Source organism: Eubalaena glacialis, chromosome 13 (genome assembly GCF_028564815.1).
Source record: "Eubalaena glacialis isolate mEubGla1 chromosome 13, mEubGla1.1.hap2.+ XY, whole genome shotgun sequence".
Taxonomy (NCBI): Eukaryota; Metazoa; Chordata; class Mammalia; order Artiodactyla; family Balaenidae; genus Eubalaena; species Eubalaena glacialis.
In genome coordinates this window covers 75,037,789-75,061,783 of record NC_083728.1, presented here as the reverse complement: position 1 = coordinate 75,061,783, position 23,995 = coordinate 75,037,789, and the positions used below count along the sequence as shown (strand labels likewise).

The 23,995-nt window shown below is 37.4% G+C and overlaps 1 protein-coding gene across 7 annotated transcripts in view; it reads right to left on the bottom strand.

Annotated features, from left to right (window-relative positions):
• TNRC6A (trinucleotide repeat containing adaptor 6A) overlaps nt 1-23,995 on the bottom strand; it is a 97,422-nt gene that overhangs the window by 42,971 nt on the left and 30,456 nt on the right. For 6 of the 7 annotated variants that reach the window (XR_009703534.1, XM_061210032.1, XM_061210027.1 and 3 more), the window contains one exon: nt 7,081-7,464. The exons of the other annotated variant lie outside the window; for it this stretch is intronic. Coding sequence is in view for 5 of the 6 variants with exons in the window: in XM_061210032.1 (XP_061066015.1) it covers nt 7,081-7,464 (384 nt within the window). In the remaining variant the exon portion in view is untranslated. The remainder of the gene's footprint in view (nt 1-7,080; nt 7,465-23,995) is intronic. 7 annotated transcript variants of the gene reach the window in all.

Genomic DNA, 23,995 nt, shown 5'->3' with positions numbered 1-23,995 from the left:
ACTTGATTAAGTATAGAAACTTGTTCCTCAATAGGAAGATATAACAATGTTCCTTTTAAGTTTAATTCAATTATAAAAAAAATTACTAACAAGAGCCTGTAATTTGATTAAAGTGATTTAAAAGTTCACGTAAAACAAATAAGAGGATTAAAAAAACTCTTGTTATCATGTAACAGTTAAATAGCATTGTACTACCAGAGTACATAAGAACTTCAATTGAACAGAAAAAGTAATCCAGAAACAGACCCAAGTATATTATCTAAGGTTATATGTCAACGGTTAGCATTTTAAATCAGCAAAAGAAAAGGAATATTCAATACTTTATAAAGATTTTTTTAAATGGACAACCTATCAAAAACAATTCCAAATGATTCAGTGTTAAGACGAAACCAAGAAGTTATTTGTGAATGAGAATTTTTTATACATAAAAGCAAAGAAAGAAACCATTAAAAAAACAGAGATTTGACTACTTACAAGTTTGTTTTTTTTTTTAATGCCCAAATACATCAAAAGCAAAAAGCCCCAGAAAACAGCAGAATACACTTTGCAAACCAATTCTATCACCTTTAATGTTAGTGAAACTTTCTCTCACAATCTGGTCATGACCTAGTTTGGAGGTGGTAATGTTCTAAATTTGCCTTTTGCCGTGTACTCCCATGCATTTTAGGAAAATAAGAGATGCCATCAGTAATTATTAGCTAAAATTCCATTTTTAATCTGGAATCTACTTGACACTTTCCCAAAAACCTAAATTAAAAGGTATCTCGGGCTTCTCTGGTGGTGCACCGGTTGAGAGTCCGCCTGTCGATGCAGGGGACACGGGTTCGAGCCCTGGTCTGGGAAGATCCCACATGCCGTGGAGCAACTGGGCCCGTGAGCCACAGCTACTGAGCCTGCGCGTCTGGAGCCCGTGCTCCGCAACAAGAGAGGCCGCGATAGTGAGGGGCCCGCGCACCGCGATGAAGAGTGGCCCCCGCTCGCTGCAACTAGAGAAAGCCCTCGCACAGAAACGAAGGCCCAACACAGCCAAAAATAAATAAATTTATTTAAAAAAAAAAAAAAAGGCTATCTCAAAACCTGCATTTACCAAGGCTGGATCACAAAGACATTTTTGTTATGAAAAACACTGCAGCTTAGATAGAAAAATAAAAATCTAAGAGTAGGGGAGTGGGGTAGGGAGTCGGGGTGGGGGTGGGGAGATTACTAGCCTGACTAAAATTATAAAAAGTGCAGGACTCCTCAGCAATCACGACTAAAACATTTCAGAGTCGGAGACTACTTCAGAATTGGAAGAAGTCAAATAATATATTTCCCTTACACATAAGGAAGCCAAAAGCCAACATTACAAATGATCTGGAAGACAAACATATAGAAACATCATTAAGTAGAAGATGATAATTACACTTTCCCAGGAAATGGGAGGAAAGGGGACAGTTCAGTATTACTGAGTGTAATGCAAAATACAAATTTTAAACTAAAATTTGGAAGACTGCACTGAGAAACATGTGAAATTCAAAATATCAGCAGCATCCTACTCTCATACAAAATTGCCTTAGGAGGACTGAGGGCAGCTCTAGTACCACACCTCAAAAAGAATATTAAAAAAAAAAAAGAATTCCCTGGCGGTCCAGTGGTTAGGACTCTGCGCTTTCACTGCCGAGGGCCCTGGTTCAATTCCTGGTCGGGGAACTAAGATCCCGCAAGCCATGAGGCATGGCCAAAAGAAGAAAAAAAAAGGACATAGCAGTGCATTACGTAGCACCTATTCAGAAAGAAGATATGTGGGGTAGAGCAAAGACTGGTGATAATTCAAGGGAATTGCGTAATTCATTCAAGAAGAATTTAGATCCAGGAAAATTCATACAATTTTCTAATTAAATATGTATCATGTAACAAAATGGCTAAATATGTGCTTTCTGCCTTAAAGACTTCCAATCTCACCAAAAAGAAAGACCTTCAGAAGTTAACAGTATTTAGGTTTTATAGTATTTCCAGGAAGTATGAACTGTTATCATTGGGAATATAAGAGAACCTTAGAGGCACAATTTCAAATAGTATTTGAGTGAGAAAGTTAAAAATGTTTCCTTAGGGACTTCTCTGGTGGCATAGTGGTTAAGAATCCGCCTGCCAATGCAGGGTACACAGGTTTGAGCCCTGGTCCGGGAAGATCCCACATGCCGCAGAGGAACTAAACCCGTGCGCCACAACTACTGAGCCTGTGCTCTAGAGCCCGCGAGCCACAACTACTGAAGCCCACGCGCCTAGAGCCTGCGCTCCACAAGAGAAGCCACCACAATGAGAAGCCCGCGCACCGCAGCGAAGAGTAGCCCCCGCTCACCTCAAGTAGAGAAAGCCTGTGCGCAGCAACGAAGACCCAACGCAGCCAAAAAAAATTAAAAAAAAAAATGTATCCTTAGTTATTCTAGCCTCTAGTCCAGGGGCTGGCAAACATTTTCTGTAAAGGTCCAATTAGAAAATATTTTAGGTTTTGCCAGCCAGATGGCCTCTGTTGTAACTACTTACCATAGTAGCTAGAAAGCAGCCATAGATACCATGTAAATGAACGGGCATGGCAGGTTAAAGAAGACAAATGCAATACCACAACCAAATGCAATGTATGGATCATGACTGGTTTCTGGGGTAGGGACTGTGGGGAGACGACTACAGAAGACATTCATAGGGTTGTTGTTCTAGACCAGGTGGTGAGTGTCTGAACCAGGTCAATGGTGGCAGCAGTGCAGAGGAGAGAGGAAAGCTGAGAGATGTTCTGGAGTTAAGATCAGCAGGGCATGATAAACCAGTGGCCTGTAGACATGAAGAAGAAGGAGAGTTAAGCATGATTTTAAGAGTTCTAGATGGGTGACTGGATGAACGGGGTTGCCGACCTTCTGAGCAATGGGATCCAGAAGGAGACGCTGGTATGTGGCAAGATAATGAGTTCGACTCTGGACATGCTGAGTTTGAAGGGCCCAACATCAGCTGAAGACATCCAGAAGACAGGGAACCTAAAACTGGGGAAAGAGATGAAACAAAGCCATGGGAGGGAATAAAATCTGAAAACTGGTCAAAGAAAAATGAAAGAATGAAAGAGCTTTAAAAAGGAGGAAATGGTCAATGATAAAAAATGTAGATATATATTAAGAATGATAAAGTCCGTTTTTTAACCACAATTAAAAATAAAAAAAGTCTGGATCTGGCATATAGAAGATCAGTGCCCTTAGTAAGAGCCACTTGAATCAAGTGAGCAGGAGCCAGGTTACAGAGGAATGAAGTAATGTATTAGAGATTCCAAGTATAGATTTTTTTAAGAACTCTAAAAGTAGAGAGAAATTCTACAATAGCCCCAAGAGAATGGGAGTTTAAAGGAATTTATTTTAAAGATTATAAAGACCTGAATATGTTTACAGACCATGGGACAAGCTGAGAGCAAGAAGTGGAAGTTACAGGACAGCGAGGACGTGTACTATACTGAAAAGACAGCTAAGAGCACAGGTGGATGGACAGTATTTTAATCTTTAAACATCTCTGGAAACTTTAAGTTTCTTAAAAAAATCGAAATGTAGGAAAATCTATAGTGCAATATAAAACACACTCACACACCCCTCACCTTAAGAAATATACTACTAATATAATAGAAAACTCCTGTGTACCCCTCTCTTGATTACATCTCCTTTCTTCTACAGTAAGTAACTGAGTGGTAACCACATAAAATGCTATATTTGAGTTTATTCATAAGCAAAATATGTTGTTTTGCAAGCTTTATATTTTATATAAATGATATCACACTATAAACAAAAAGACATTCTTGGTACCATCTGCAAAAATGTGAACATGAACTACGTATCACAGGATATTGCTGAAAATATTCCTCTTCTGCTTAACAGTGACTGTGGTATCATGGTTGTATAGAAGACTATCCTTATTCTTTAAGAAATTACCTGTGGAAGTATTAAAGGTGAAGTGCAATGAACATCTGTGCACACATGTGCATATGTATGTATATATAATCTACTAGTAACGGATGGATTTGAATCTATTTGTTTAACTTTTCTGTATGTGTCATGTCAGTTGGATGATAAAAATGTGGGTTGGAACACTCTGGCCCATAAGAACAATACTGCTGCCAGCCCTGTTAAGCATTAAGTCCCCCCAAATCCTTTATCACATAGCCTTCAGGCCCCCCAAATTCAAGGGTTTTTTGTGGGAGTAGCAGGGCCTGATACCTTAAGGCTCTAAGAAATCAACTGCAAAAGAGAGGGCCTTCAGTGATGACTGAAACCATCGCTAAGTGTTTGAGGCACAGCCACAAACTGGCAGCTCAGCCTGCAGAGTTGTGTGGTTTGACCAGCACAGGGTTCTAAAAACTTAAAATGAGAATGTAAAGGTAGTCAGGCAGGGTACAAAATTAATACATTTACCACAGTTCCCATTGCTTCTTTTCATCCTTTACTCCACTTACCTGCTAGCCTATGAAGGCATTTAGTTTCTGTGACCTCTAATTTAGAAAATACCTAATGTCATCTAGGTACTAACCCTCTTCCTTGATTGCAGTGAATAAACAAGAAATGCATTCTGTGAGTACAAGGGAAGTGTATCCAGCACTCCTCATCTTTACCATGCAAACTTTTAAGTAAATTTCTATGTATGTATTGCATGTATTAATTTACATGTCAAATCTATTCCATTACCTATCTCTGTTCAGGAAACAAAAAAACCAAACACAAGTACAAACAGACAAAACAGTTAAGATTATGTTCCCACATTTCTGAACTACATATAATTCACAACATGCAATTTTTGGGTTTCTGGGCTATTGTTCATGCTGTTTGTACTGTCCAGTACGCTGCTCTTCATTGATTGCTAGGCTATTCTCTAATCTGCAAAATGAAAATTAAACATGTTAATACAGTGTGTGGGTCCTAAGCACCCCATAAGGGTTAGTCACTATATTATTATTATTATTGTTGTTATATTATTATTAGCCCTTCAGGAGCCAGGACAGACCTAAGAAGTCCTCCCTAATTCACAGACACCCAATGCTCTATTATGTGACTAGTGTTTCTATTATCATTTCTAGTAGCACCTAAAAAACATTTCAAGGTAAATATGTGACTATGCTGTTAAAGGGGGGTTCATAAATGTTTAAAAAAAGACAAAAGCACAAGTCTGGTTCTTCTGCAGAATGCTTTGCTTTCATCCTCGGCAGTCTCTAGCTGTGTGGGGATTTAATTTTAAGCCTCAGTCAGATTGCTGCACCCTCCTTATTTCCATCTTAACCTCCACATTCACTCAGTCCACCTTTGTAAAGTTGTTTTAGAAACAGGTGGGATATTTTTCCTTCTCAGCCTTGTTTTGAAGACTTCTTCCTATGCCCACATCTTAGGCTTTCTTTTCATCTGAATGTATACCCATAACACTTTTGGGTTTCCTGACCCATATCAATTTTTGAGAAATAAGATTCTTATACTCCCATTGTTTCCATTTCAAAAACAGCTTTGCTTTTTCATTTTCCAAATTGAAAAAGCATATTCAACATATATTTTCTAAATCTACTATCCCACTTTCCTGTTTGTTAATTATCATACCACTATTACTTAGCTTGCAGTAGGTACTCAAGCATTTGTTGTATAAATAACCTCTCCTAGGTTTTAACCACAATGATGCTGATGACTCAGTACATCTGCTTTGCTTCCAACCTGACTTCCCAGAGGAACTTCAAACCAAATTATTAATTGCTTGGCATTAGATCTAACATGTCTAAACCAGACTCTTCCTCCTGAAAAGTGCAGGTCCTTCGGTAAAAGTTTCAGGGAAGATAATTCATTCAGTGCCTAAATATTAGGCACTAAACTAGCTGCTTTAACATGTCACATAAAATCATCCTCAAAGCAACCTTACAGATTGGGTACTACGCTTTACAGATTAGCAAAGACAGTCAGATAAGTTAAGTGATTTGGCCAAGCTTTTGCAAGAAAGTGTGTAGGGGAGTAGAAGTATTAACTTGGGCTGATAATTTAAGTTTGCATCCTTTCCAATAATGTGCTTCTCTGATTACCTATGCTAGAAAAATCACATCTGTGTCCTCTTCCTCCTTACCTATCACTACCAATATGCTGCCAAAGCAAAGCACGGCTGTTATGAACATAGCTTTGGAGTCAGACAGATCTCGATGTGAGTGCAGGCTCTGCTACTTATTAGCTGTGAAATACCATATTACAATGTAGAGTAGTTCCTGGTATATATAAGAGAGCATAGAGGTAGAAAGTGAATATTCTACCTGGGATAGTTAGGAAAGGCTGCTCAAATGAGACCCGAACACATGGAACAATTAAGTAACCTGCCAAGGTCACACATGCTGGTATATGGTGGAGCTAGGACTTCAAAACCAGGTCCATCTGGCTCTAGAGACTCTGTTCATTACCAGTCTGCTACTGTTTTCATGTGTGGGAACCCTGATTATCCTCAATTCTCTATGTGACTTGTGGTAAAAGTGTCAAAATAGTTCAATAAGTGAATGGACAAACCAGTCGTCAGAACATATCAAAACAAACTGGGCTTTGAGAAAATTGTAATCACATACTGGATATATCTTCTGCCTCACAATCATTACTGAGCTGAGAAAAGCCATTCTGAGGCAATAACTGAAATGCATGTGCTCTGAATAGAATTTTCATGGGTGGTAGTCTCTTTACTGCACGTGGTAACTGATCTCAAGCCATTTTTGTCTTGGTGCCTCAGTTTCCTCTACTGAAAAGCAGAGGTAAGAACAGCTTACACCTCTCAGGGTTGTTGAGGATTAAATGCAATAACGTGCACAGTTGCTTAGCACGTAACTTGGGGGGGGTGCTCAATTTTAGCTATAAGCTGTGTATTAAAATGGGTAAGATCTGGAGGGAGAGCTCTAGTTAACCTACAGGAAACATTTTCAGATTCCCCATTCATAACTTCTGTACAGAATTCTTATTTTTACAACACAGATATTGATGAATACAAATACATCACCAAACAGGCATGAATTTATAAACTTGCTACACTGCTAATGATGACAGTTGGAGTCTCGTAAGAAATGCCTTCTCTCACCTGACTGGTTTTTGCTGATCTGCACCTCTCCGTTATTTTGTGGCTGTTGATTTGTTAAAGCACTGCTCTCTGACTGGCTGCTTAACACTTTAACAGCAGATCCCAGGTTTGCTGCTATGACAGGAAAATGCTGACCCCTCTTTAGAAGCTGCTTATGTTCCTGGTGGCGAAATCGAGGTGGAACTTCGCGCGGATACCGAGGCAAGGCCTGTGGTGGCTGCGGCTGCGGCGGCTGCTGTGGCTGCGGCGGCGGCTGTGGCGGCGGCTGCTGATTGTTGGCTGTGGCTCGCTTGGCATTATTATTAGTGCTGGTTGCTGTGGAAGTGCCGTTATTAGAGTTGGCAGGCTGAGGCTGGCTTACACTGGGCTTTATCTGTTCTGGCACTAATCCCAACAAAAGAAAAGGGGTGGAAAAGATTAGCCAGGAAAGTGCACCTCCATTGCAAGCCATCTAAGTAAAAAGGCACTAAGAAAAACAATCCTAAAGGAACAGAAGCTTTACGTGTGCAGGGATATCCTCATTCACGGGCTCCAGTTTTCTTGAGAAGGATCACTGCCAAGTGTCAAATTTTACTTCTGCTAACTACCTATCCGGTAAGGGAATGGACACCAGTCAGCATTCCCTGTCCTGGATGACAGTTCATGCTCACCATCTCTTTCCCATATTATCTCCAATTAGGGAACAAGCACTGATTATACAACTCTGGAACTCACAATAACTAAAAGAACAAAGGTGACAAATCAAGTTTTGGTAATCCCAAAAGAATCCTCAACTCCCCAGTAACTGTTCTTAATCTGCCTCATGTTTAATGTGTTTGGTCCCTATTTTTCATCTTTGAAAGACAACACAAGAGTAAGGGTAGAAAATAATCCTGCTAGTTCCCTTACAAAACAGCAAAGTTAACATGTTTTTTGTTATTAAAATATAAAGCCTGAATCAAATAAGACAAATTCAGAATTGGGATGTAAATAAAAAGATCATAGACTGAAATCTATGAGACTAACCAAAATTGGAGAAATAACTTGGATACCCTGTCTTAAGCGAGTCTGAAAAATAGCTATCTGTCTACTGTATGAACAGTCAGAGACTATAGTGAATTTCTGGACTCCTAAAAGAGATTAAATAAGTAAATAAACTGATGGAAATGCTCTAAACCAGTGAAAATATACCCCATCTCTAAAACTACAGGGAGGCAGCGTGGTATATGAACTTTTGGTGCCAGATGGACCCAGGTTTCAATCCCAGCTCTGCCTTTAGTAAGCTTTGTGTCTTTGGACAAGTTGTAAAAACCCAAGCCTGTGGTCTCCTCTGTAAAAGAGGGATAACACCTATTGCTTGCAGAGCTATCCTAAGGTTAAATATATTCATGTTTACAGAGCACCAAACACAAAGCTATACACGCATACTCTGGTTTATTGTGCTTCGCTTTATTGCACTTAGAAGATACGGTGGTGGTTCTTTTGGTTTTTTTTTTTTTTTTTTAAACAAATGGAAGGTTTGTGGCAACCCTGCACCGAGCAAGTCTATCGGCGCCATTTTTTCCAACAGCACCTGCTCACTTTGTGTCTCTGTTTCACATTTTGGTAATTCTCGCCATGTTTCAAACTTTTTCATTAGTATTAGTTATGGTGATCTATGACCGGTGATCTTTGATGTTACCGCTGCAAAAAGATTACGATCCACAGAAGGCTCAGATAATGGTTAGCATTTTTTAGCAATAAAGTATTTTTAAATTAAGGTATGTACATTTTTTAAGACATAATACTATTAAACACTTAACAGACTACAGGATAGTGCAAACATAACTTTTATATGCACTGGGAAACAAAAAAATTTGTGACTCGCTTTATTGTGATATTCACTTTATCATTTTGTGTGTGGCCGTTTTAAGTTATTAGTTTTTAAAATAAAAATAAAAATATATATTCACTTTACTCCGGTGGCCTGGAACCGAACCCACAATATCTCTGAGGTATGCCTGTAGAGTGCCTATTTTTTAATGATTGGCATACCACTTTATACTTTTGTAGCAGTTTAATGTTTCTCTGAGATTTTGATGCATCTTCACAGATGCCACTGTCAGATAAATAAAGTGATTCGTCTCCATGTGATCGGTGAGGACAGTCAGAGAAAACTGTTCAAGAGTTAAGAGCTCCAACCCCACCACTCACTAGCTACGCTATATCTGTGTCTTTTCCCTTGTCTATATGGTATAGACAGTCTTGATCTAGCACCCAGCATAATGTAAACACTCAGTAAACAAAAGCTATTGCTGTGGCCCAAATAAAAGAAATATTTATCAAATGCCTAAAATGTATACGATTCTGTGATAAAGTGTTGGTCACATGGGTTGTTTCCAATAGCCACCCAACTTCCTCTTACAAACCCTCAGATCTAGAGCTACCTTTCATTTAACAGTCTAGCCTCACTATTGTCTTCTTTCTCTGAACTGGTGGATTTAGTCTATATCACTAATACTGATACTTTTTAATATATGATCTTGACCTCTTATTTTTTAAAATCTGATTTTGATTTTTCTAAAGTAATACAAAAAAATTGTATTTCAGGAGGAATTACACTGAAAAATCACAAACATTACATCTATTGCTTGGAATTCCTTCCATTCTTGAAGGCAACCGAAAAGCCTCTTATTAGCATTTGGGCCAAGTGCATTCTAGGTCTAATTACTTTATGTAGAAAATTCTGCCTCCTAGACAATTTTATGCTCCCAGAATGTAACAATAATGTATATTCCTCTGTCATGAGGAAAATAAGGAACTAGAATATTCTAAAGTACCTCTGAAACCAAAAGAAGATCAAGTATATGTAACTATGAAATTATAAGGCACATAAAAACTCTAACTCAGCTTTTACATGCCTAGTATTGGGCTCAGTATGGTATTTGGCAATTGAATGTAACCTTAAAGTGGTACAGTTACCCACTGCTAAAATACAAATTTGCCTGCCACTTTATGACTAAAGGGAAAAGATTGTGACAACAATTTAATACCCAAACAAGATGTTATTTATGTGAGACAGTAAAGTGTTGTTTAATACATTCAAGGAATTAGAAGATATCCTTCATGCAAACACTGTGAATAACCTACATGAAGACGTGTATAAGAACCCTAACACTACTTCAGAAGTGACTAGGAACTCAGAAGCAGTATTTACATCGGTCACCCAGCAACCCCACACCTACCTCAAAAATTCAAAGAACTCCTGTATTTCTTATCAATAAAGCGCCATGGGGAAAATAAGGCTGAAATAGATACTAGTTTCTAGGGCCAGAAAACTTCACTGACACCAGTAAAAACATTAAGACACGTAACTACTGATTATAAAACTAAACTAAATAATCTAAAGTAAAATCTCAGATGTAAACATGGGATATAGTCGTAAAGAGTAGAGGAGAAGCTAACAGTGCATGCAGGTGTGCCAGGGTAAGGGTGGAGTTGCTGGGTAACAGATATAAATACTGAATAGTTTTCGCTACTGTATATGTGTAGTTAAAATTTAGGTTAATTATGTCAGTAAATATCTAAACCATTGGAAGGGGGAAAAATGACAAAACGATCCATTCAACAGACACAGAAAATGCAGTAAAGAGAATTACTTTTAAATTGTGGTTAACATGAAATACAAAATGAAATGTCAAGCGTAAGACTCAAAATATCTGTAATCACAATAAAAATGTGAGTGGGTTAAATTAACTAGTTAATAAAAGACCTTAAACAGGGTTAAGAAAAGAAAAAACAAACTTAAGGAATATACTTATCAAAAATCACTCCTGAAACGAAACAATTCAGGAAAATTGGTGGAAAAAAGTACAGAGACAGATATACTAACAAGAAAGGCTAACAAAACTTAGATGAAAGCAACATTAATATCAGACTTTTAAAATTCAAAGAGAAAGCATTATAAAGATTTTGCATATTGATAAAAGAAAACAACTAAGAAGAAATAAACAGCTAAGAACCTTTATATACCAAATCTTAGTATCAAAACATGTAAACCAAGTGGGGACAGAAAAGAAAAACTGAGAAAAAGCAAAACCATATATCTTGAAATGAGGTAACACCTTTTTTGACAAGTACCCAAGAAACAGTCATGAAGTGCACACACAAACTATTCAGCACTAAAGAAAACATCAATAAATTACAAAAAGTAGGAATAATACAGATGGTATTTCTGGACTACAATGGCATCACACTAGAAACACTAGCAAATACAACTGCCTTACTTAAATAAATTTTGAGTTGAAGAGGAAATAAATACCAAAACTGTAGAATTATATATAAAAAAAAACAATAGTGAAAACAATACACATAATAAATTTTAAGATATCATAGACTTAATTATTTTCAACAAATGAGAATGAATGTGAAGCAACCAACTCAAGTTAAAAATCGAACTAAAGGAAGCAGTAAGAAGGAATCAGTAAAAATAAAAGTAGAAATCAATGACTTTAAAAGTGAACCAATAGCAAATAAAGATTTGAATAAATATATGACACAAATATAAAAAAGGAGTATAAACAATATATGCTATAATTTTACATTTTGATCTCTGGAATATTTTACATTGTTGATTCAATAAAAGTTTTTTGGAATGCAAATAAGAGAACCAATAAATCCAAGGCATGGTTCTATGAAAAAAGTAAACTACCAATTAACCTAATTTTTAAAAAAGAAAATGGAAAAAAAATAAGAAATGATTTTCTAAAATTAAGATATTTCTTAAGGTTCAACTCAATAAATAATTGGAAAAACTGGAGGAGGGAATTATTTAACACTGATCCCAGAAGAGGCAGAAAAAAATAGATTAATTAGCATAGAAGTGGTGGAGAAATTTATGAAATCATCAATCAGGATCACATAGTTTGATCAATACTACCATGCATACTTCTTCATTTTTTTTTTAACTAGCATACTTTTAAGAAATATTTATCTCTAAATCAAATGCTATTTAAATTGTTGTAGGGCACAGCATAAGATGGGATACCAACATTAACACTGTTACAAATAAATCAGACAAGATTTTCGTAATCCTAAACAATGGGGGAAATAAAAGAAGAAATATAAATAGTACTGGGGAAAAAAAGGACATAACTTCAAATACAGAGATTCTGTAAAGACAAGAAAATACTATAATCTATACCAATAAAACAGAAAACCCAGCTAAACTGAGTGTTCTACAACATGGCTTGGCAAATCTTTCCTGTAAAGGGCCAGAGAGTAAACATTTTAGGTTTTGCAGGCCATACAGTCTCTGTTGCAACTACTCAACTTGCTGCTGTAGCACAAAAAAACAGCCATAGACAGCACGTAAATGAATGGATATGATTGTGTTCCAACAAAACTTCACATAAAAAAAACAGGCAGTGGGCCAGATCTGGCCTGCAGGCTGTAGTTTTCCAGCCTCTGCTCTGTAAAATGTAATTTACCAAAATGAGCTCACAGAGGAGTAGAAGATCCTATGGAATAATAACAGCAGAGGACACTGAAAGATCCTGCAAGATTTACCTCCCTAACAAGCACCTGGCTCAGATGACTTTACAGGGAGTATGTAAATAAAATCCTCAAGAAGCATATATAATATCAATCTTACATAAACTGTTCCAGAACAAAGAAGTAAAGGTTCAAAAGACTGGCTGGATTCAAATTTTGGCTCTCCAACTTACTAGCTACATGACCATGGGCAAAGTACTTATCCCCTCTGTACCTGTTTCCTCATCTGCAAAACAGAGTTAAGTATTAATACGTACACCCATCAGGTTTTTGTGAGGTTTTAACAAGATAATAGACGTAAAGAACTAAAAACAGTACCTGGAACATGGTTAGTACTCAATAAATGTTAGTGATTACTATTACCATCTGGGTAAAAAAAGGGAGGAGGAATTAGGATGAACCTCAGGTTTCTGGCCTGGAATCCAAGTAGACAGTAGTACCATTTACTAAGATATGAAATGGAAGACAAAAATTAAATTTGGGAAGTATGTGAGAATGAGTTTAGTTTTTTTTTGTTTGTTTTTTTAATTGTTAGGTTTGTTATTACTATTGGACAGCCATTCTCAAGCTTTTTGGTCTCAAGACCCCTTTACACTTTAAAAAATTACTGAGAACACCAAAAATCTTTTGTTTATGTGGGTTACATCTATAGATATTTACCATACTAGGAATTTAAACAAAGAAAATTTTAAAATATTTATTGACTCATTAAGAAAGTCCTTTATATATTAAAAGAAATGTTTTTTAAAAAAAATTTTCCAAAACAAAAAAAGTAAAGTATGCATTGTTTTACATTTTTGCAAATCCCTTTAACATCTGGCTTAACAGAAGGCAGGTGGATTCTCACATCTACTTCTGCATCCAATTTGTTGTGACTTGCACATTATGTACCCTCTAGAAAACTCCACTATATACTCATGAGAGAATAAGTGGCTAGACAAAGTCTTTTTTATGAAAATAGTTTTAACCTTGTGAATCTCATGAAAGCTTCAGGAAGCCTCTCAGGTGTCCTCGGGTAAACTATGAAAACCACTGCTATAAGAATGCTACTGAATATATGGTTCTAGAATTTAGTAAAAGTTTGAACTAAAAATATGGATTTAGGATTCAGCATACAGGTAGAAAAAGAAGTTATGAAGTTGTAAAATAAGAAATGGCAAGACCTAAAGAATAGGTTTAAATAGCAGACAGAAGAAGAGAAGTCATGGCAAGAATAAGTTACAACTGCCAGAGAAGTAGGAGCGCTGTTGTTTATTTTAGTCAAGGGCCTCACTATCTATCTAATTACTAAAGCAGGGACATCTTCCTCAAATTCTCCCTATCCCTTTAGGTCCAGTCAGTCTAAAGGTCCAACAGATTAATTATCTCCTTGATACAATCCAAATGCGTCCTTGTATCTCCAATGTCACTGCTGTGATTTAGGCCCTTATCAATTTCATCTTGCAAAAACCTAATTGGTCTCCTTGGCTTAAGTGTTGATCCCATCCCACCTCCTTTTCACTCTCCCCAAATCTATCATCTCTCTGCCCCACATTATCTATATTATTAAAGTGCTCTCAGAATTAATGCAAAGTCCTTAGCACAGCCCCTATCTACCACTTTTCCAGATTCATATCCTGCTACATCCACACACATCTCCTCTTCTGCATCAAATACCTCCAATTCTCTGAAAGGCATCATGCTCTTTCATGACATTCCTTTCTTGAAAATCTTTCTGTCTACCACCTTTCCTAGGAAACAACTAATCACCCCCCACTACCCACCTATTCAGCTAATCTTAGAAGTATTTTATGACAACATCCCCTCCGCACTCCCATAAAACTCTTAGGCATTCCTTACACCAGAAGTCCCCAACCTTTTTGGCACCAGGGACTGGTTTCGTGGAAGACAATTTTCCACAGATGGGCGTGGGGCGGTGTGGTTCAGGCAGTAATGCGAGAGATGGGGAGCAGCACGTGAAGCTTTGCTCCCTGGCCTGCCACTCACCTCCTGCTGTGCGGCCTGGTTCCTAACAGGCCCGGGAGTTGGGGACCCCTGCCTTACACTACATGTGCTCTGTAAGTGCAGGTTTCTTACTTCTTCTTCCTTTTTCCACTTGGTGTTCCCAGCACCAAGAACAGCAAATGGCATGTTCAAAAATCCTAGAGAAATCAGAAATATACCTTTGCCTGGGTCTTAGCTCTGCTTCTTCAAGGAACTCTTACCTTCCTACCCAAAATTTCCCATCTTAAATTACCAACACAAAGAGGAACATAGCTGATTTGTCCTACAATCCTCTAGGTTTAGCTGACTGAATAAATTCTTCCACCGAGCTTTATTAATGAATTTCTGGATGAAACGACCCTATTAACAAATTCTGCTCTTCAGCAAAATACCTTAGGCAAGGTACATCTGTTCTAACGTACAGATCTTCTTTAAGAGCTAGAGGATACCCATACAATATTCACAATATGGTATTTCCAAGATATTGGTTAATCTGTCCATCAAATTTTGTCCAAATATGTGAGATGCACAGAAAAGGGGGATGATGAAAGATTTATTTTTCAGGCAGAGGCACGTGCTTTAAAAAAAAAAAAAGTCATCTACTGTATAGCACAGGGAACTCTACTCAATATTCTGTAATAACCTATATGGGAAAAGAATCTGAAAAAGAATGGATATATGTATAACTGAATCACTTTGCTGTACACCTGAAACTAACACAACACTGTATATCAACTATACTCCAATATAAAATAAAAATTAAACTAAAAAAGTCAGATTGCCCTCAAGTCTCTCTTTCATAACTAACAATTCTAGAAGTGATCCCCAAATTTATTTAATTAAAAGTGCTATGGGGCATGTGTTTAAAACAAAAACAGGTTTTTCAAGCCTCACAGATATACTAAATCAGAATCTGTATTTTTAAAAGCACATATCACATGGCTCTCATTTCTGAGTAAATTTGGAAAACTGTTCTACTAGATACTGTAGCAACATCTACAGAGCTTTTGACTTCCATTTGTGAGTCCAAAACAAAACAAAACAAAACAAAAGATAATACCTAACAATTCAACTACAAGTTAGTGACAGGAACAACAAAAAAAGTCCCAAACACACTGGGGGAAAAAAAAAGTTTGCAAAAGTTATATAATAAAGGAATTTTTAAATTTAATTTTTGATTAATTTGATTTTCTTAATTAGAAAAAATGGTCCCAAATATATATAAAAATGAAGTTCAGATAAATTAAACAGTTATACTATACAATGCTAAATTTTTAAAAAGCTTTCAGAAAACACACGCAAAACTTTTTCTAAAATCTGGATAAACGATGGGTTTTCTCAGCATAAAAATGAGTCAAGAAATCAAAGAGTAAAAATTGGTTAAGTTTGAGCAAATAAAATTATGCAGTATATTTTATTTTTTCAAAGGTGTCTGTGTGTATATATTTATTCCAAACTAAAAGGCAAACTGGAAAATATTTGTCCTTTGGAACAAGTTAAAGGGACCCATTCCCTCCCCTCCCACTGCCCACCCCAATTTTCCCTAACCAAAGGGGAAAAGGTACTGTTTTGGTTTAAGGCTGCTAAACCTAACATAGGAAAGCATTCAACAGAGTCACTAGAGTTTAGGACCGGAGTCTTAAACTAAGAATATAAATGTTATTTAATTTCGCTTTCCTTCTTCTAAATATATATTTGCATCTTCTGCATATGTACCCCCTATGGGGTCTGATACTTAGATATTTCTACCTGGTATCTCATCCTCAGAACAACCTCAAACATATAATACAGTCCATAATCTTAGAAATTTTTGCATCAAACACATTAAATGGAATGTTAATGAGCTTCTTATACAGAGAGCTCATGTAAATAGATAACAAAAACTCTAGGCCCAAGAGGTAAATGGGTAGAGAAGAATGGGCAATTCATAAGAGCAAAAAAGTACAAACAATTAAACATATGATACTCCATTTTATCAGTAAACAAATTGATTTATATTTAAATCAAAGCAATAAAATACCAATTTTGGCCTGACAAATTTATAAAGATAATATATCCCATTCTTATGTTGCAAGACATATTCCTTGCACTATGGCAGAGACACTGCACTGTGATTCACCCATGCTGGGTTGGGTTCTACTTTAATGAGAGGAAAAAGCAAGTCATCGTCTGGCTGAGGAGGAACTCTGAAATGACTGGGGAAACTGCTAGTATGATGTTTCAAGGGACTAAAAGGTTGCTAGGATACTGCAAAACCATAGTTGTGGGAGCTACAATTTACCAAGTATCAGTCGGATGCCACACAATTTATCTAATATCTCTTTATCCTCACCATGATTCTATGCATTTGAATTATTACTTCCATTTTACCGATAAGGCAACTAAGGGCAGAAGAAGGCTGCCCATGACTAAACATCTAGTAAACGGCGAAGCTAAAATTTAAAACCAAATCTGACCTCCAAACTAATGTTCCTCCTAGTATACATTTTCATCTTACTTATAAGAGCAAAATCAAACTCTCCAAAAATAAAGGAATGACTAATTCTGGCTTAATGACTTCGAAAGCTACAAATCAAAATTTTCTAACCAGTGTTTATAATAATAAGTTATCTATTACATACTCAGCATTAACTACCCTCCAGTGACTTATGTTCTATATTATATATCATTTCATTCCCACATTAAGTAACCTGGATTATCTCCTTTTAACAGAGTCAAACCGAAGTTTAGAGGTTACAGTACTTGCTCAAGGTCACAGAGATAAGAACTACAAAGGCAGTATTCAAATCCAAGTTTATCTGACTCAGAAGACTGGACTTTTAACCACTATGCCTGGTTTACGCAAAAATTCCAGGATTATCTTATTAGATGAATCAATGCTTTTTGCTTCTGGCAAAATGCTGCCTTTAAGTAACATTTTATCAGGCCTACTTTCACTAAGGCTACTGGCACTGAGAGAGAGAGCTCTTAGTAAGCATTCTGAAGCACAGCTACTATTCTAATTAGAACTACAAGTATATAAAAGTGAAAATTATGATATATAATGTGTTTTTTCCTAGTCTGGAGCTTTCTTTTACCTGGTTATAACTGATAAAGCTATTCTTGCTAATCCATCCCGACTTCTACTCCAAAATTTAAACCAGAAGACTCCTGATTTGTTTTCTTTGAAATTGAAGACCTAATTGTTGCCCAGGCAGAGTATCTCAGGGATCAGGACACAACCATACGATGCCTCCAACAACTATAGGCTCATTAGTCTCTGAATCTAGTTTTTGACAATAGTTTACTTTGTTAACTGCAGTAATCTCTGCTTTTCTCATATCTATTTCCTGTCACCTTTGTCCTGCTCCAGTCTCATCAGACATCTGAATTCACCAAAATCTTTAATTTCTACTTATTTTAATAATTTATTAGTATTTATAAGCAAACACATCTACATTTGGTAGAAATAAAATGGTTCTTACCTAAAACAAAAAGGGGTCCTTAGCATTCTTCATAACCTCCTGAGTACATAAATCTAGATTTACATGTATAAATCTATATAAATCATTTTTCTTTCTCAATAGGAGAAAAGGAAAAATGGTGACTCTGATATACCTAAAAACAGTACTTTTTATTGACTCCCATGGAAGTAGAAGCCCATTTCCCCCCTTCCTGTTAGTGCAGAGTTAGAAATCTTTTTGTTACACAGCTCAAAGACATCTTCATAGAAACACATTCACCATTAGTAAATTCTTAATCAGTAACAACCTCTTCTTCTTCAAAGAGGTCAGTACCCATTTGCCTTCAAAATCTCTCATAAAGCCAAAGTACTATCATGGCACATTTGGAATCAGAACCTGGTCTTCCAAATATTACCTAATACCTGCCTGTAGTACAAAAGTCATGTTTCTACCATGCATACTGTGGAGAGAAACACTGAACTGAACCCCGATTCTAACAGCAGACCTTTCCAACCTGTGTGACAGGAGTCGGTTACAGGGATGCTGAGGGGAGCAGCACTTCAGAGGCCAGGGGACCAGACTCTCTAGGATCGTCATCCTCAGCTGAGAGCAGCCTCTTCTGTTTACAATAGCCCCACCAATGTCATTTTCTACATGTGCCATTATGTGAACAAGGTCAGGCAATGTGCTTCAAGTCACAATCTATTTGGGCCTCAATTTTCTCCTCTGAAAATTTATGCAGTACAGTGATCCTTTGTCAGGCCACCAAAGTTCCTGAATTTCATTATTGTAGGTGGCTTTGTGATTGAGAAACTTATGATCTCATGGGAAAACAGAGTGCTAAGCTGAGATCACAGGTAAAAACATTTAAAACAAAGATGAGAATGGAAACACAGTGGGGTCAAGGACTTGGAGTTTGTTTTGTTTCATGCACAACAGTGACCACAACAGTGCATGAAACAGGGTGGGCACAAAATAAGCACTTCATGAATGTTAAATGATTCCTGAAAAGTCAACCACTTCACACATCACAAAACTGTCGAAACCTCTCTGATTCAAAAAATTTTGCTGGTAATACAATTTTTTATTTATTTCTTTGTGCTCAGTCAACAGGGAAATACTATAAAATCTGCTGGAAGATCTTTCTGTAATATGTTTAAAAGATGCATTGTTTTAGTTCATTCGTTGCATATTATTAAAGCATGGGCAATGGTGTAGCTCTCCTGTTCTGTCTTCCATGTAACTAACTACAGGGATATTTTCAAAGAAAAAGAAGCAGTAGAGCCCAGTAGGGTTAGTAGTCCAACCCTTACTCAGACACCAATCAGCTGCATAACCAACAGGCAAGTTACTTAACCTTTCTTAATCTTGATTTTACCTGTAAATGGTGATAATACTATCCACTCTCATAGGGCTGTTGAAACGATTAAATGCAGGCTTATATTGTGCTAGTATACACTGATGAAGCCCTATTCCTGTATTAGTTTTTAAATATCCACTGCATTAAATCTCACAGTTCCCAGGCTGCTGCCCTAGTCCCTTCGCTGGGTCCCACACACTTCCCAAAATTCAATAGCTAAGGGTTACTCTTAGCACATTAAGATCTTAGGTCTGCTCCAGTACAGTGTTATGAATCACTGGTGCCCATTCACTATTCGTAATTAAATATTTAGAATCTCACCTTGACTAAATGAAATATAATCAAGCACAATATAAATATAAAGCACAGTGCATGCTACAGAGTAAGTGCTCAGAGTTAGCTATCATGACGCCTCCAATATAATGTGACATGCAGCTGATTTAACAGCTCTTTAATATTTTGATCACTCCCTAGATCAATGGATTTAAGTAATGAAATTGTGTTTGATAGAAAAACAGAAAGGCTAGAATTGAATACAAATAATGGTTTCCAACTATGGCAGGAACAAAAATGTGTTTTAAATGCTGATTCAATTCTCTTGAGTTTTTAATTAATCCGGAAAGAGAACAGCCACAATAAAGTATGCTTCCCTATGTGATCACCAGAAAACAAAAAATCTGTATCAAAATTTTCTCTATTCCTGCTTCCATCCCAGGCTCCCCTCATCTCCTTTAGGAGCTCTAGGGTTTGTTATTCTCTATAATTAGCTTGCTTATGAAACCACTTGAAGAAAGCACTGGCATGATATAGACAGACAGACAGAAAAATAAATATTAGCTGTCAAAAATTAACAGTGCTTATTCTTTTGCAAGGAATGTACAATCAGTATGCTTCTAAAACAAGCCAGTGTCAGAGCTGGAAAGCCGTTTTTAAAAAATGACGTTTATTCTTGACAGAGTTCCCAGTCCTTCCCTGTCTTTACAATGTATAGGTCCACAGGATACCCATCCGTTCCTATACCTCACCATAATTCTTTTAGCACTTCATTCCCCTGCTGTATCAAAGAGATACTCATCATATACATATTTTAGAAAGGAATTTCAAATATTCAAACATTCAGGTAGCTATGCTCCCTACAAGTTTTTCAAAGTTCAAGTCACAAGGTAAGAATAAAATTTTCAGAAATTTCATTATGTCACTCATTATAATGGTCCACATTTTTATGAGATGACGCATGAGTCCACTGCACCAAGAAATAAACATCATATTGTTTTCATATAAGAAAGCTGGTCAAGAATTTAATTTATGACACCTTACAAAAATCCAGCTTTTATACAGTTTCACCACTGAATGAGAGCAGCATCAGTAGGTAGTATTTAGTCGGGAACGGCAGCAGCCTTAGAAAAGGAAATAGCTCATTAAGGCAGAAGTCTGCAGGGAGTGCCGGGCCTAACCAGTTGTGCTCAGTCTCAGCACTAAAATCTTGACTCTTAACAACCAAGAAGGCTCTAGAGCTATGTGGTCCAATAAAATTTAAAATTCAGTTCCTCAGTCACATTAGCCACATTTCAAGTACTTAATAGCCACATGTGACTAAACCTGGGCTTTATATAGACTCTATAATACAGAAAGACAAAAATGATGCTGACAGTATAAACTACAATCCTGAATTAGATGAATTCTCCTGATTTTTAAATGTTGGCAATCAATTAAAAATTTAAAGGATAACAATAAAAACACTGTGTGGAGACCAGAGGAGATCAGGGAGAAATGACAACTAAACAAATTATCTTGCATTGGATCCTAGAACAGAAAAGTTAATGGAAGAACTGGTGAAATCTAAATACAGTCTGGAGTTCAGTAATACCAACATATGTCAGTTTCTTAGTTTTGACAAATGTACCACAGAAATGTAAGATGTTAATAACGGGGAACTGGGTGAGGTCTATATGGAAACTCTCTGTACTATCTTTTCAACTTTTCAGTAAATCATAAATTATTCCAATAAAGTTTAGTAAAAAAAACAACTGTGTGAGCCAAACCCATATACCACAAGCCTCCAATTTATAATCTAATCACTGCCATAAACACCATATATTGTACACACCATGAAAATAAATACATTTTCATGAATCAGAATAAGCGTGACCAAGTATGAAGGGAGCTGCCATCAAAAGAAGGATGAAGTGAGTAAAATAGTTGGCAAAACAACATAAAGCATTTTGAAGTGACTTTCATATACTCAGCCTAACATTCTCAGAATTGTGGGAAATCTAAAAAAAAGATTCAAATATGTTCATGTTTTATGTATGGATGTAAAAGAATGACTTACACTTGGAAAGGATATAAACAGTAGGTACTCAAAGATCATGTCTGAAGAAACAAATATCCATGGACCAGTTAAAAATCTAAGAATATAAGTGAATGCCCCAAGCTTAATACACATCACAACATCCTAAGAAACTGGAAAGGGAAGGATCAAGGGCAGTTAGAGGGATCCATTAGAAGATGAGTTCTGAGAGGGTTAGAAAAGCTGAAAGGCATCCTTGGCTAAGAAATGGGATCAAAAAGAAACAAACAGGAATGAACATGAAAACGAATGATCTGAAAAGTATAAAGGAGTGATGGGAAACAAGTTGGTTAGATCATGGGAGGTCAGATTAAAGAGGGACTTGAAAGTCAACCAGGAGTTTGGTTTTGAAGCAAAGCAACAAGGAACAACTTAACATTCCTATCCAGGCGAGTGGTGTGAGAAAAGTGGAGTTTTAAGAAAACTAATTTGGTCATGTTCCTACTAAAATTTTTTTTTTCTGGGGGCCACGCCACAAGGCTTGCGGGACCTTAGTTCCCCAACCAGGGATGGAACCTGTGCCCCCTGCACTGGAAGCTCAGAGTCCTAACCACTGGACGGCCAGGGAATTCCCCATGTTCCTACTAAATTAATTTGGCAGTGCTACTGCCTACATCATTCCACATCCCTGTAACTTTCTTAGACATCCAAATTCAAAGCCACAATATCACCTTCAGGTCCTCTTCTGATCTCACCAGTTGCCAATCCTGTCAATTATATCTCAAACATCTGTCATCCATCTCCTACCTCTACTGTCAAGACCTCAGTTCATATCCTCATTACCCTCTCTATTCCTTCTCTTCTCTCTCTGGTACTGCTCCTTTTTGGTGACACTAGACACAACTGACAAAGAAATGTTCTTAAAGCATAGCTTATGACCATGACCTCTAAATGCAAGAACCTTTGCTAGCTCTCCACTCTTTAAGCGGCACGAAGTCCTCTGGTTCCCCCTACCTCTATGCCTATATTCGGCCCCTTCCCTTTAACACCCTTATACTCGTTCTCTGAATATTCCCTCTTCTTGTCCACCTGCCTCTTCTGCCCAGTGTCTTTTTCTGTTAGCTCCATCTTTCAAATCCCTGCCCATCTTTCAACCAAAACTTTCCATGTAAGTGATTGCTAGATTTAAAAGAATGAAAAAACAAATGATGTCACCCTCTTCTTAAGCTCTTCAGTGGCTCCTTGAGTACATTTAACATATAAGGCCCGCTCTGACCTGGTCCCTGCCTACTTCCTTCAGAAAAACCCTTCAACCCTGACCACTTATCACTAGGTATTTAATGCTCTTGGTATACCACCAATGCACATAACATCACATTATGTCTTGTCTCTGTGCCTTCAATCATGCAGATCCCTCTGCCATTTCATTCTTTCTTTGACTGGCTGTCTCATCTTTAAGACTCACAACCTCAAAAAGGTCTTCCTTATCTGTTCTTGTTCACTCTCATACAGCTGCACCTAAAAATGTTACCTTAAGCAATGCCTTGGACTTCCCTGGTGGCGCAGTGGTTAAGAATCTGCCTCCCAACGCAAGGGACACGGGTTCGAGCCCTGGTCCGGGAAGATCCCACATGCCGCAGAGCAACTAAGCCCGTGTGCCACAACTACTGAGCCTGCACTCTAGAGCCCACGAATCACAACTACTGAGCCCGCACATCACAACTACTGAAGCCCACGCACCTAGAGCCCGTGCTCCACAACAAGAGAAGCCACCACAACGAAGAGTAGCCCCTGCTCACCGCAACTAGAGAAAGCCCGCGCGCAGCAACGAAGACCCAATGCAGCCAAGAATAAAAATATAAATAAATAAATTTATTTTAAAAAAAAGCAATGCCTTACCTTAACCTCTAATAAAAACAAGCAGTTTTGAGTGCAGGTATCAGCCAAATGCAGAGATTATACTTTTGGTATAGCTTACGTAAAAATTCAGAATCTTTAGGCCTAACAAGTTCAGCATCAGAGAGCCCTACACCTTTCATTACAGGTAGTCAACTCCTGGGAAGGTGAAGAACTCCTGATTCAGGATGTGAGAGGAATTAGGTTCTTGTTTCCTTACCACCCTGAAGTCTTTTGCTTGGCATGTACTGGGGGCTGTTCAACCTGACCATAAGGTTAGCAATCTACTATTCTCAGTGATAATATAGAATGGATGTCACTGTCTGCCTACAGGAAGGAGTGGGGGACAATATTATACAGAGAACAAGGAATAAAGTCCTAAAGGTAGCTCCAGACAAGAAGACTTTTAGATGGAAGACTGAAGGAAAGGCA